This window comes from Pseudorca crassidens, chromosome 20 (genome assembly GCF_039906515.1).
Source record: "Pseudorca crassidens isolate mPseCra1 chromosome 20, mPseCra1.hap1, whole genome shotgun sequence".
Classification (NCBI taxonomy): Eukaryota; Metazoa; Chordata; class Mammalia; order Artiodactyla; family Delphinidae; genus Pseudorca; species Pseudorca crassidens.
In genome coordinates, this window is record NC_090315.1 from 43,794,873 (window position 1) to 43,807,808 (window position 12,936).

Below are 12,936 nucleotides of genomic sequence, written 5' to 3' on the forward strand. Positions count from 1 at the left end.
GCAACACTCCTTACTCCTGGGATGAGCCAGGGTGGAGGAGGTTACGGAGATGGAGTGGAGGAGGAAGAGGAGGAGCAGCCGGGGAGGAAGGAGGTAAATAAGAAGAGACACCATGGGAGAAAGGAGACTGCTGGGAGGAGGTAAGACGGGTGTGGCTCCTGTTAGGTCTGGAGACCCTGGCCACATGAAGGTCAGCGGTGACCTTAGCCGGGGCCTTTGGTGGGGTGATGGGATGGCTGGAAGCAGACTGGAGGCTCAGGATGCAGGAGGTGAGAGAACACAGAGTGAATGTAAAAGTTCAGGCCGCACAAGATGGGTTTTTAATGGTGTGAGAGATTTGAACTTGTTTAGATGCTGTTGGGAAGAATCTGGAAGGGAAGGGGCTGCACAGACAGAAGTGCAGATGAGTAGCCCTCAGGGTTCAGGGAGCGGGGTGAGGGGACTCAGGACATCAGCAGAAGGACCCAAGAGAAGAGGAGGGTACCTCTGCCATTGGAATGCAGAGGGGCACAGGCACAGTGCTGGGAGGTGGACTGGCTTCTACTGTCTCTGTGGAGGAAGAGGTGGGCCATCTACCCAGAGAGAAGGCTGGGGGCAGGAGATGAATGGTGTTTAAGATGGGGAGGTGGTCTTCCCACCCTCGGTGGGGAGCTGCAGGGTGCTGAGTAGGGAGAGCGAGTGGCCAGCTGGGCAGGGACAGTCCAGGCCAGCTGAACTAGTAAGTGTGCATGTCTGGCAGCAGGGAAAATCCACCCAACACTGGCTTCCCCGGCTCTGCTCCCGGCAGCGGAGGTGGGGGAGGGCGCCTCGAGGCTGGAGGCTGCTGGGCTTCCTCCAGGGCTGGGGAGCTGCCAGCCGGGTGGGACCATGAGATGGGCGGCCAAGAGCGCTGCGGATGTTGGCAGAAGAGTGCTTGAATGATGGACCAGGGAACCTCAGCTGGGGAGGGAGGAAAATGAAGACAGAAGGGGTGGCAGGGGAGGAAGCAAGATCCAGAGCCCTGCTGAGTCTGGAACCCATGTCCCACAAGGGGCTGAGAGTGGGCAGGAAGGCCTGAAGGCTGTGGGTAGAGACGGGGTGCCTGACTCAGCGATTTCAGGGCCGGAGCAGTTCCAGGTGGTGACATGTTCTTGGGCAGCCATCGTGGGGGTGGCTCAAGTGGAGAGCAGAGGAGCAGGTCACTGGAGATGACGAGGTCATGAACAAGCAGCCACAGGCTCAGACAGGCTGACACGTGGCTGCCGAGCTATTCCTGAGACAGAGCAGGACTGAGGGGATGGGAAGACTGTGAGCCACACTCACCCATGAATGGAAGGGGCGGGGAAGTGACAGCCTGCCACAGGATAGTGCTTGGCTGCTTTAAGCATGCTTGGTGCTTGCAGCCAACCTCCAGCAAACAGCTGGCGGCCATGCAGCCTCAGTCACGCTCAGAGCCCTCTCCAGTTTCATGGCCTGGCAGGCTAAGACCAAGCCTCTGAGGGCACCAAGACAGGCCAGGGGCTGGCAGCACAGGCAGATGGCCAAGCAGGCAGCAGGATGGATGACATCTGACCACTGGCATGGGGTCAGCCTCCTCTGGCCAGCCTAGCTAGCACGGCCAGAACATTCACCAGGAAGCTGAAGGAGCCCTGTGCAAACAAGGTGAAGGCTGGGCTCTGGCAATAAACGCACTGCTTCCTGGTATGTCCTTCAGCTCTGGCCTTGGGGTAAAGGACACCCAGGCCCAGGCTAGGGGTTGACTGACAGATGGGCACTGCAGTATGACCCCCAATGTGGCAGCACGAGACGCATGCCATCTCTGGCCTCCTGCCCAGAAGGACCATGTCGGCTGTACCCTGATGGAGGCCAGGGCAGTGTGATATGGATCCAGCCAGGACAGCAGGGAGGTCCCCCGGAAGGAGGCCTGTGGCCAGGAGACAGCCTGCTTCCCAGCCTGAGCCCTTCAAGTGTCCCAGCCTGTGGCCTCAACCCAAGGATAGAGCCCTTCTGGTTGCAGCCCCTACTTGAGCGAGTAAATGGCTGCTCCTGGCTGGGGGTGGGAAGCAGGCCAAGCAGCAGGCATCCAGCCCTGTCTCTGCAAGTATAAGGGTAGGAGGTATGGCAGGTCCCACGGATCTGGGGGTCCCACCAGCAGGGAAGGGTTAAAGCTAGACAGTACCCAGAAGAGCGCCTGGAAAGGCTTCCCCACAACACACACTCACACTCCAGCAGTGCAGAGCACGCTCATGTAAGCCAGCCACCGATGTCTCTGTCCACCACCTGCACTGGGCAGCCACCTGGGCCGGGGCCAACTCTTTGTCCACCAGGCCCTGGCTCGTGGCTCCTGGGCCATCCTGGCAGAAGGGGCCTCTCTACCTCCCTGTTTCCACAGGCACACCTGGTGAGCAGAGGCTGTCTCGTCCAAGTGCCCTCCCCAGCCTGTAGGTCTCAGGGTCCTTTCCTCTTCTCCAGGAGCTTAGTGGAGGCAGGGTTGCACCCAAGGATTAGACAGTAAGAACGCTGGGCAGCCAAGGGTTGTTAGCATGGGGGCCTGGGCCAGAACTGGGAAAGGCGGCCAGGTGTTCAGCACCCTCTCCGCCTTGCCCCACTTCTCCCTGAGACCCAGGGCCATGGTCAGAGACGACAGAGGAGCCTCAGCCCACACAAGGTCATAGGGTCTGAATGGTCCATCCCAAAACCTGACTCTTCAAAGCTCTACCTATCCCCCAACACCATCATGGGCAGTGGGGGCCTGGTGAGTGTTCAGGGTGAGTGTTATAGGGTGAACGAGGGAAAGGGCTCCTGTCATTCCTGATGCCTGTTGACACCAGGGACACAGGGAAAGCAGCTTCATCCAGCACTACAGCGTGGGACACTCGGGCCTGCCCACCAAGTTCCCAGACAGCACTGAAGTGGCTGGTGACCCCATTTTATAGGTGGTGGCCTGGGCCCAGCATTGTTGAATAAGCAGCCCAGCCACCCAACCCGGGAGGACCCTGCTGGCAGAGGAGCTGTCCCATCCAGTGGGGGGAAAAGGCACTATAGAGAACACTCACGTAATGAAGTCCAGGAAGCTGGCGAGCGGCTCATAGGCATGGTTCCTCATATGGCGGAACTCCACCACCATCTTCTCCTTGAGCCGGTCATCGATGACGGACACTGTCAGCGGTGATGCCTCATTGGCCAGGAAGTTGCCGTAGTCGGTGCTCTGCAGGTGCAGCTTCAGGTCTGAAACCCAAGGGTGGGGGGTGAGAGCCGGCCGTGCTGAGCCTCCCCAGGACCCCAAGTCCCTGTCCCCACCCCGATTCTGGGTCCCAGACCCTCGCCTGCAGTTGTGCCCTGCTGCTACCCTGACCTCCTGTCCCTGCCTCCACCTCCCTGTTGGCTCAGAGCCTACTCCAGGGCAATCAGGCCAAAGCCAGGACACTGGGCCCCAGAGTCCAAGTACAAGTAAAACCATTGTTCCCCCAAACGACAAGAAAACCTGGGAAACCCCAACCCAAGGTGCCATTCACAACCCACAGCCTTTGAGGCTCTCCTGCATGGTGGGCTCCAGGATGGCCCTAACTTAAAGCAGAATAAGACATGGGCCCTACCCTCCAGAGCCTCAGGGTTAAAGGAGCAAGCCAACGTACCCCCAGGCAGAAACAATGCACATGAAATGAAGGACATGCCCCAGGCCAAGGGTAAAGTGGAGAGGGCACCAAGATAGGACCGAAAGGACACTCCAGGCTGGGCCAGGCAAAACGCAGGGACAGGAAAATGCAAAGGAAGCAGCTAGCAGGATGGCATGAGTGAGGAGTGGCCTAAAGGGCAAATGAGCGGTGTGAGGGGGAGATGAGGCTGGGGAGAAAGACTGGCCTTGCCTGAGGAGTAGCTGGAGGCAGGCAAGCCAAGCCCACGGGCTCTCCTGAGCTCTTCAGAGCAGGAGTGAGGGAAAAGGGAGGAGAGGACAGAGCAGAAGGGCCCTGGGGAGGCAGGACAGGTGAGTCCCAGGGGAATCGTGGCAACAACCTGTCTCACAGCTGTTGCCCGTGCATCCCATCCCCCAGTCTCTTCTCCAACCAGCAGCCAGAGCAATCTTAAAACACCAGGCAGACCCCATCACTCATCTGCACATCCTCACCTCAGGCCCTTTCCCTGTCCCCTTGCTTGGAAAGTGATGAGCTCTCCTCAAATGCCCATCTTCAGAGGCTTCTCCTATAGCCTCCCCACTCTGTCCCTTCATTTGTACCATTTTTCTTTGTAACACATCACATCCCACCTGGCACGGGGCACATAAACCATGATAGCAGGGACTCTGGGTCACTGCAGTATGCTAGAGCCTAGAACACAGTATGTTCTGGTGCATTTTCATGTTCAGTAAGTAACCGTAGAATAAATGGAAGACTGGATAGAGGGCTGGTGAAGACAGCAGGAGGGTTTGCTACTGGGCATTGAAATGGGGGACACTGTGGTAGTGATGGCAGTACCAAGGACAGTGGCTGAGGAGGGACCCATGTGTGCATATGCATGCGAGTGTGGATTAAGGCCCAACAGTGGAGGCTGGCTTCTGCTGACTGAGGAATGCATGCTTTCTGTGCCCTGGAAGGTTGCCCAGAGGATGACAGGAAGGGTGACACCTGTGAACATTTCCACAAGCGCCACCCCCCTTGCCCCGGCTTAAGGCCTCCCCGTGTGTCTGTGGACCTGGAGGGCCATGCTATACCGGGCTGCTTAAAGAAGAAGGGCGAGTGGGGCACATCATCGCTCCACAGACTTAGGGGACCCCTGTGGTGCCCCTCCTCCTGTACCCCATCAGGAGGAGAATGCTCCCAGCCGAGAGTCAGGTGTGCCAAAGAAGAGATGGAAGAGTATATGGGAGGGAGGCGTGGAGGGAGGGAGGAATGGAGGGGTGCATGCCATCGGAGTGGCCACTTTCTACCTGCACCCGGGTGGCAGTCAGCACTCCTGTCCTCTGTGGCTCCTGGGCACTCAGAGTGGACTTGAACCTCGTGAGGTCTGCAGGAGGCCTTCATCATCCGCTGCCTTTGCCATCGCTCTACCATTCACACCTTTTTTCCGGTGGCCACCCAAAAGGGGGACAGAACTGAGGGCAAGGTGGGGCAGGGAGAAGCCACCAGCCCCCTGCTCTGCCCCGTGGACCCCGCTGCCATTTTTCCCAGGAGGTGTGCACACCCCTCCATCCTCACCCCCGGTCGTCTGCTGTGAGCCCTGCCCTGGGTCCATTCTTCCCCCTCCTCACCAGTGTGGCCAAGGCCCACCTACACCTGGAATAAGGCATGGGGTAAGAAGGTGTTTTGCTCAGTAATGCTCAAGTTGTTGCAGTATTTGATTAACCATTTGGTTGTTACAGAAAAATTCTTAACTCTAATTGAGGGATTTCGCTGTATGAGCATAAGCCTGTATTCCCACCTCTAGTGATAGATTTTACAAGCTAGCTTTTAATATCCCTGACTCTGGATAAGTGCACAAGTATTTTGTTTTGTGTTTTTTAAAGAAACATGGGGGGCTTCCCTGGTGGCGCAGTGGTTAAGAATCCACCTGCCAATGCAGGGGACATGGGTTCAAGCCCTGGTCAGGGAAGATCCCACATGCTGGGGAGCAACTAAGCCCATGAGCCACAACTACTGAAGCCCACACGCCTAGAGCCCGTGCTCCGCAACAGGAGAAGCCACCGCAATGAGAAGCCTGTGCACCGCAACTAGAGAAAGCCCACGCGCAGCAACAAAGACCCAATGCAGCCAAAAATAAAAAATAAATTTATGTTTTAAAAAAAAGAAGCATGGTTTACTTGCACAAAACTGGTAAATTTTGAGAGGTCGTTAATGCCCTCGAAGTGGTTTTTGTGGGTATGAAACAAATGGTGAAAATATGAATTGGTACCTCTTATTTTCATACTGAAATTAACTCTACTTAATTTATCAAGTCATATGTCATATGCCCTGCTTTTACATCTTTCATCTATCAGTAAACATTGTGATACTTGAAAAAACTAGTGGGCAGGGAGTTATGGCCTGGACAAAGTAGGCGCTCCAATCCCCACTAGGGGAAGCCACAGTGCGGACAGCAGCTGGAAGCCCGGGCTGGGATGTGGTGTTCTCTGTCTGACGGTCTGGCGCAGCAGCTGCCAGCTCAAACCTGTCCATTTATCCATCCAGCCACTGCAGCAGCAAAGAGCCATTCTCAGGCGGTGACAGGCCACAGCCAGGGCTTGGAAGCCAGACCAGATGCACAGGGCAAAAAGCAGGGTAAAATCCAGTCCTCTTGGCAGGGGCCCTCATGCCAGTGGTCCCACTATTCTCTGGGACAGTGAGTTTGGGCCCTGGACCCCAGCCCGGCATCCTGATTCCTATCCTCCAAAGCAACCAGGGGCCAGGCCTCCCGACACCCCCTCGCCTGGCATCCTTGCACTTGCTGCTGGAAGGCTTCCCCAAGTGCCGTGCTACACCTCCACTACAGCTGCCCAATCTCTCCAGCCGCGTGAAACCTCTGTGCCCCAGCCTCACCTGCTCCACGGGGCTGCCCTCCCTGGGCAGGCTTGCTCCCCAAGTCCCCCACCACCAAGCACCCTCTCTCTCCTCTCCAGCCCCCACCAACTCCATTCAACACCTGGCACTGATGAGGTGGGAAGCAGCACCCCAACACAAGGCGGGAACCAAGACCAACTCTAACTGGAAACAGATGGGCCCTGCTGAATACTTAACGCCATGCCAGGAGCAACCTATGTGCTGGACCCGCCAGCCATGCCCATTTCACAGACTCAAAAAAGGGAAATCAGAGGAAACGTGAAACGTGTCGAGTCCCACAGTCAAGCATAGAGAGGATGGGGATATAGATCAGACCTGGTGGATTCTCTCCATCCCCAACTCTGGTCTCCTCTCCTCCCCCACCCTTTACATTTTTGACCATTCTCCCATGGCCCTTGGCCCAAGATGGGCCTTTCAGATATGGACCCAGCTGCCCAGGCAGACTTTAGTTCCAGAAGAGCTGGCAGGTGGCAGAGAGGTAAGAGGGGCCACAGCAGGCCCCTCCACAGCCTTGGAGGCAACCTGGACACTCACTGCCCACCTGACGGGGGCCCTAGACTGTCATGGTTCACAGATAACCCCTCTGGCATCACTTGTGGTGCCAGCCATTCCTTCAGAAGGTAGTACATGTGAATAAGAGGAGCAAAGCTGATGGGTGGATTCTCCTTTGCATGCCCCCCACCCCTGGGGCTTAGCATGGGCCTTAAAGCAAACATCCCTGTGTCTTGGCTACTGCATTCTGCTGACGCTGCATCTGGGGACTTGGCTGCTGGAACACAGACGACCGGGTGGTTTCTGCTAGTGTTTGTCGAATCAGAGCAAACCCGGGAGATTCTACCGAGAATCCTGCCCAAGGCCTGAGTTTTCCTTACCAGGAAACTCATTTTTAAAAGCCCCCAGTGACGACATCAGAGGGCCATTCCAGACCACTTCCCCTGGCCAAGACCCACTTCTCCCTGTGACCCAGGGTGAGGGGACAGCCCACTAGCCAAGAAGGCAACTTGGAGGCAGGCAGGTTAGCCGATCCTTTGGCTCAGACCACACAGGGCTTCTGAACCAGCTCTGACTCTGTTCAAGAAACCTGGCTGCCAGGCCCAGTGGCTGGCAGCCCCAAGCCCTTTACACAGTCCTCAGGGCTGGGACAGGTCCATTAGAAACCAGCCCCCTCCCCTCCAGCTTCCTGCTCTCTCCGAGGGATGTGGAGGAGGTGTGTCTGGGGGTGGGATCAGAACATAGGAGAAGAGGCCTGGAACTTGTTGAGAGCTTTGTGGGAGACTCGGCCACCCAGCCCTGGCCCAGCCCCCGAGGGCAGACGAGGACGCCAGGGGCTCTGGGAAGGCAGGGGCTAATTCTGCTCTGTGCTCTGAAGCCTGAAAGCCTCGGTGACAGCCCCTGAGAGCCCCAGACGTGCCTGGGCTGAGGTGTGAGCAGTGTTCTAGTTAGCACAGACGTGGGGGACTGCTCTGGTCTACCCACAAGCCCAGCTGTCTACCCCAAATCCTCCCATCCATGGCCCGGCATCAGGAATGTCTGGCCAGTCTGGGATCTCTCACAGCAAAAGACTTCCTCAGAGGCTGAGTTCTCATGTCCAAGAAGATGCTGCTGCTGTCAGAAAGTTCTCTCTGCAGTACAACCTAAAGCCCTCCTCAGAGGAAGCCAATCAGCTCAGTTTCCCGTGGCCTGCAGCCTCCCCTGAGGGCCTTGAGCCAGCTCCTCAGGGCCCCTCAACCCCACCCAGGACCCTCCCAGATCTCCTCTGCTTCCCAGTGTTGCCTGTCCCAATGTTCTGGTGACTATCCCCCCACTTCACTTCCCGGGGCCGCTAAGCCGTCCTCACCGCCACGGTGCCCTTTTGCTGGTCTCCTGCCCCACATCTTGGCTCCCAGCTCCCAAGTCCACTCTCCATACCATCACCAGAGCGTTGTTTTCCAACTCCAACGTGTCGCTGTCACCTTTACCCAGCAGCCCCCGTGGCCCCAGAGCCTGGCCTCCTCTCCCCAGCCTGTGAGGCCCCACACCCTCAGCCCTAGCACAGCCTCAGCCTTAGACCTTGACTCTCTGCTCTACCGGTGCTATTCTCCGGTTAGGGCGACCTGCCTGTGATCTCTGGCACAAGCAAGTGCTCCAGGCAAGTCCACAGGGTGCCCGCGAGAGAAGCCCTTGAAGTCCAGGAAACAGGGCTGCTTCCTCAGGCCAGCCAGAGAGGCTGGTTTGGGAGGGCACACCCCAACCTGGCAAGTGAGAGCCCTGCCCTCCCTCCTCTACAGGGCACCCCTGTCCACCTTGAGACTGCCTGTGTCAAAGACCATTGCCCTGCTCCAGCAGGATCCAGCTGAGCACTTTGAAGGCGCCTGGGCAGGTTGTAGCCCAACACCCACCTGGCATGACTGTTCCTCCCAGGGCCATGCCAGACTCAAGGAGGCCCCATAGTTGCCACCTGTCCCTCCACTGCCTGCCAACCCCCAACCCAGGTCTTCTGGGCCAGGACCCCTCACCAGCAGAGCCCAGGCCCCAGCTAGCACCTCTGATTACCACTCTTGCCCCTGATTAGCAGGAGGGCATGAGGACCCCTAGCCTGTCCAACACTCTCTGCTCTCTGAGGGACCAAGTGTGGGCTTGGCAGCCAGCTCCAGCCAGACCTTGAGAGGTGGCAGCTGGGCAGCCCTGCCTCCCATCCACTTCCTGAAACCTTTCCCAGATCCTGCCAGCCCTGAAAGTGATCTTTCAGCCCCACCAGGGCTCCCAGGGGCAGGCAGCACACAGCATCTCCAGTCCCCAAGCCTCTGCAGCAAAGGCCCCAGGGAGGCAGAGAGGGAGGGTCTTGGCCCAGGCCAGGGGTTGGTCTCACGCTGCCCCAGGGGCCCAGCAGGCACAGAGGCAGCCCTGGCACAGTACACTAGGCGGGGCGGCCCCCTGCTTTAGACTCACCCATGGCCTCATGGCCCACGGAGGGGCCTTGCTGGCCAGCTGGCCACGGCACAGTGTGAGAGGACAGTGTGTTCCCAGACTTCACTTCTGCTTTTCCAGAGGTCACTCAACGATGCTCTCCTGGGGAGCTCAGGGGTTTTCAGGAATTGAGGCCCGCTGAGTGAAACCAGATGTGTAAATATGCTCCCTAGAGCCTAGCGTGCCCATCCTGCCCCTCCCTGTGAGGGTGGTAGAGCCCTGGAGCCTGTTCTACCACTTTGCTGGGCCCAGGTGAACGGACTGCTTTGAAGGGACTGGACCTGGGCTCTACCTCCAGTGCTCGTTCTACCCTAAGGGCTCTCTAATGCTGCAACTTCCAGGGGCTCAAAGCAGGGAAAACTCAGACAAATGGACAGAGGTGGACAGACAGCCAGGCTGGTGGCCCAATGGAGCCATAACCACCCCCCCTCAGCAAATGGACTGTGTTTGAGTCTCCTCCCCAGGCTCTGGGGGTGGGGGAGACCTCTTTTCTTCATATCAGCTCCAAAGCAGATGTGTGCACTGGTTGGCTGGCTCTGCAGGGTCAGAGCACCACATCTGGAACTCCCAGCGTGGGAGCCACAGCATGGAAACCATTAACCCTGGGTTTACCTGGGGGCTGCAGCACAGACTAAGCATCCTCCTCATCCCCAGGCCTCTACCAGGCCCATCACAGGCTCCCTGTAGACCTCATGTAACTGACTAGTCCTGGGTTCCAACTCTTCCTATCAAATACCAGCTCTTCCTCCCCTCCCTCAGGTGTCGCCTGGCATTCCCCATCCAGAGCCCTGGGATTGCCCCCACCCCAAACTGACGTGTCCATGGCCTCTTGCTAGCCCAGGACAATGTCCATGCATAGCCACAGCCCCTCTCTGAAGCCCCACTTTGCCAGGTCACTGGTTTCAGGACATAGCTCCTTAGGTGGTTTAGTGGGACAAGGGAGAGAGACCCTGGGCTTTGGGACCACAGTGACCTGAGTTCACATCTTGTCCCACAGCTTGGCCCTGAGCAGCAGGTGGAATCTCTGGACCCAGGCTCCTGGCCAGTCACCTGGTGAAAGGCCCTGCAGTGCCAGCCTCCGAAGGTAGACACTGAACAGAGACAGTGTTATACAGAGAAAACTGAGCATGGCACGGCACACCCAGAGCTCCACAGAGAGGATCCCACCCAGAGCTCCCCAACGGAGAGGCTCAGTCCCAGTCAGGTGGTCTGTGTTCTGACTCCAGTCTGTTGCTCAGGCCGTCCCACTCAGCGCTCCACAGTGTGCCCCTGCCCTTCCTTCCCATGGTCCCGACCCTTCCCCAGGGCTCTGGTGTGTCCTCTCCCCAGGGGCCCTTGTGCAGCACGGGCACGCACACGCACAGGCCACACTCTGCTATCTCCTGGGGAAGGATGAACAAAGTGGGCTCAAAATCTGGGACTCCCATGTCTAACGTCACCTATGAGCAGGATCATACAGAGCTTTGGGCAGCCCAACCCCAAGGACCCGGACAGAGGCTAGGACCCAACTCTGCACCACCCACCACATGGTGAGCTATTGCCCTGCCGTCCTCGGGAGCAGGTGCAGCCAAGGGCAGCCGTTGCTCCATGGGAAGCCCCCGGGCTGGCGGGCCAGCAGTCTCGGGAAGAACCTGGAGGCTACTGCTGGCACAGCCACATGCAAGTTAGTGGGTTTCAGCTGGCATGAGGCAAAGATCCTGCAGGAAAAGGACAGCGAGTTCTCCTTCCTAGGTCCCTAGGCTGGCATTTTGTTTCATACTGGAGGACTTTCAGTGAGGTACGGCATTTGCAGAAGGGGGATGGGGCTGATTTGTAGAAGTGGCCCGGATGCCACCACCCACCAGCATATCAGAATCAGAGATTTGATTAGCGAGAGTGTCACTCCCCTTGTCTAGGAGGCAGCAGGATGTGTGCTGTCTAGGTGGCAGCAAGGTTCACCACCCTTCTCCTTGCTCCGAGACAGGTGGCAGGTGGTGACAGAAGCACATGTAATTACCCTCAGGAACACCTCGTCCCTGCAGCTGGGAGAATGAAAGCATCACTCACAGCCCATGAGGAAGTCAACCCACCCACAGTCAGGAGGGTGCCAGGCAGGTGACAGTCCCACCTGCCAAAGGGAGGGGCAGAACTGGTTACTGCTGCACCCAGGGCAAGTTCCAAGAAGCTCTCCTCTGACTGAGTGGAGATCCGCCTGGATAGCCCCTCATCAGGACGTCCGCACCCAGGGCCCCATGGAACTGGCATGTCCCAGGAGACACAGGGCTTGCAGGGCAGCTTCCCTGGTTGCCCTCCACAGCCCAGGCTGAGAATCAAGTGAGCCAGCCTCGCCCTGGGAGGCAGGGCCCACACCTCTGCTGCTGCCCTGTACTTTGACCCTGAACAAGCTCTTTCTTCTCCAGGCTTACCACCACAGTTACAGTGCATGCAGGTTGGAGTGGATCTGGGGCTGCGAGCGAAGAGCTTCTTCTCACTTTCCCAAAGATGTGTGTTTGCCTGGGTGTTGAACGAGAAGAGGTAAAGTGGCCCTGCATGGCCAGGCGCCAGGCAGCCCAGGAAAGGCCAGCTGTGGCAGGGAGCTTCTCAAAAGCTGGCTCATGCCCATGTCTGGCTCCTGGGTCCACTGGCCCACACCGCCTGAGCAATCCTCTCTGCCCTTGATGCTTGGCTTCTGTTCTACATGCATAGTCCTTTGGAGGAAGGACCCTAAGAAAAGATGGCGCTCACTTCAACTAGGGGAAAGCAGTTTTAGGGTCCCAGGGGCTGCTGTTCCTGTGAAATTAAGCCAGGTCAGGCTGGATCCTGGCTGGAGCATCATGCCAGCTCCACGGTACCTAGAGTCCAAGCTATGGAAATACTCATTGTGCTCAGACCTAGGCCCTATGGATGGGCTCTCAGAATCAGGCCTCATTTGGGGCTGCGAGCCATGCTGTTCTCAGCACGAAGCCTCCTTCCCTGCAGCTCACAGAAACAAGACCAAGCAACCCGGGCCAGGAGCAGAGTTGATCCATTCCATACTCATGCCCAGCAGACCCAAGAGGCCTGGGCCAGGCAGGAAGTGGCAGGAACAGTAGCATCCAAGCTGGTCCTGTCCAGGACCCCTGACCCCCTCACCCCCCTGCTCAAGAGGCTGACAGGAAACACGCAGGGGAAGCAGTAACACACCAGATTGAGTCTGATCAGCACTCAGGCTGGCCCTGAGACAGAGGTGGTCGCCTGCTCCAGGAATCTCATAGCACTCCACTTTCCCCAGGCCTTGCCACACGGCATCTCGCTTGGAGTTTAAAGTGTTGAAGGTGGGGGAAATGGGTGAGCTACGACCCATGACTGGCATCCTTGGGCCCTGTGTGCCAGGTCATGGGTCGCAGCTCACCTGTATTCCTCGACTCCCAACCCTTAATTCCCATGCTAGATACCATGTGGCAAGCCCTGGGGGAATGGCAAGGGCCCCAGAATCAGGGTCTCGTTCACCTGACCACGCCTT

The 12,936-nt window shown here is 57.8% G+C and overlaps 1 protein-coding gene across 2 annotated transcripts in view; it reads right to left on the reverse strand.

The window, feature by feature from the left end:
* ATP6V0D1 (ATPase H+ transporting V0 subunit d1) overlaps positions 1-12,936 on the reverse strand; it is a 38,090-nt gene that overhangs the window by 11,319 nt on the left and 13,835 nt on the right. For both annotated transcript variants that reach the window (XM_067720008.1, XM_067720006.1), the window contains exon 2: positions 3,036-3,207. In XM_067720008.1, coding sequence (XP_067576109.1) covers positions 3,036-3,207 — 172 coding nt within the window. The remainder of the gene's footprint in view (positions 1-3,035; positions 3,208-12,936) is intronic.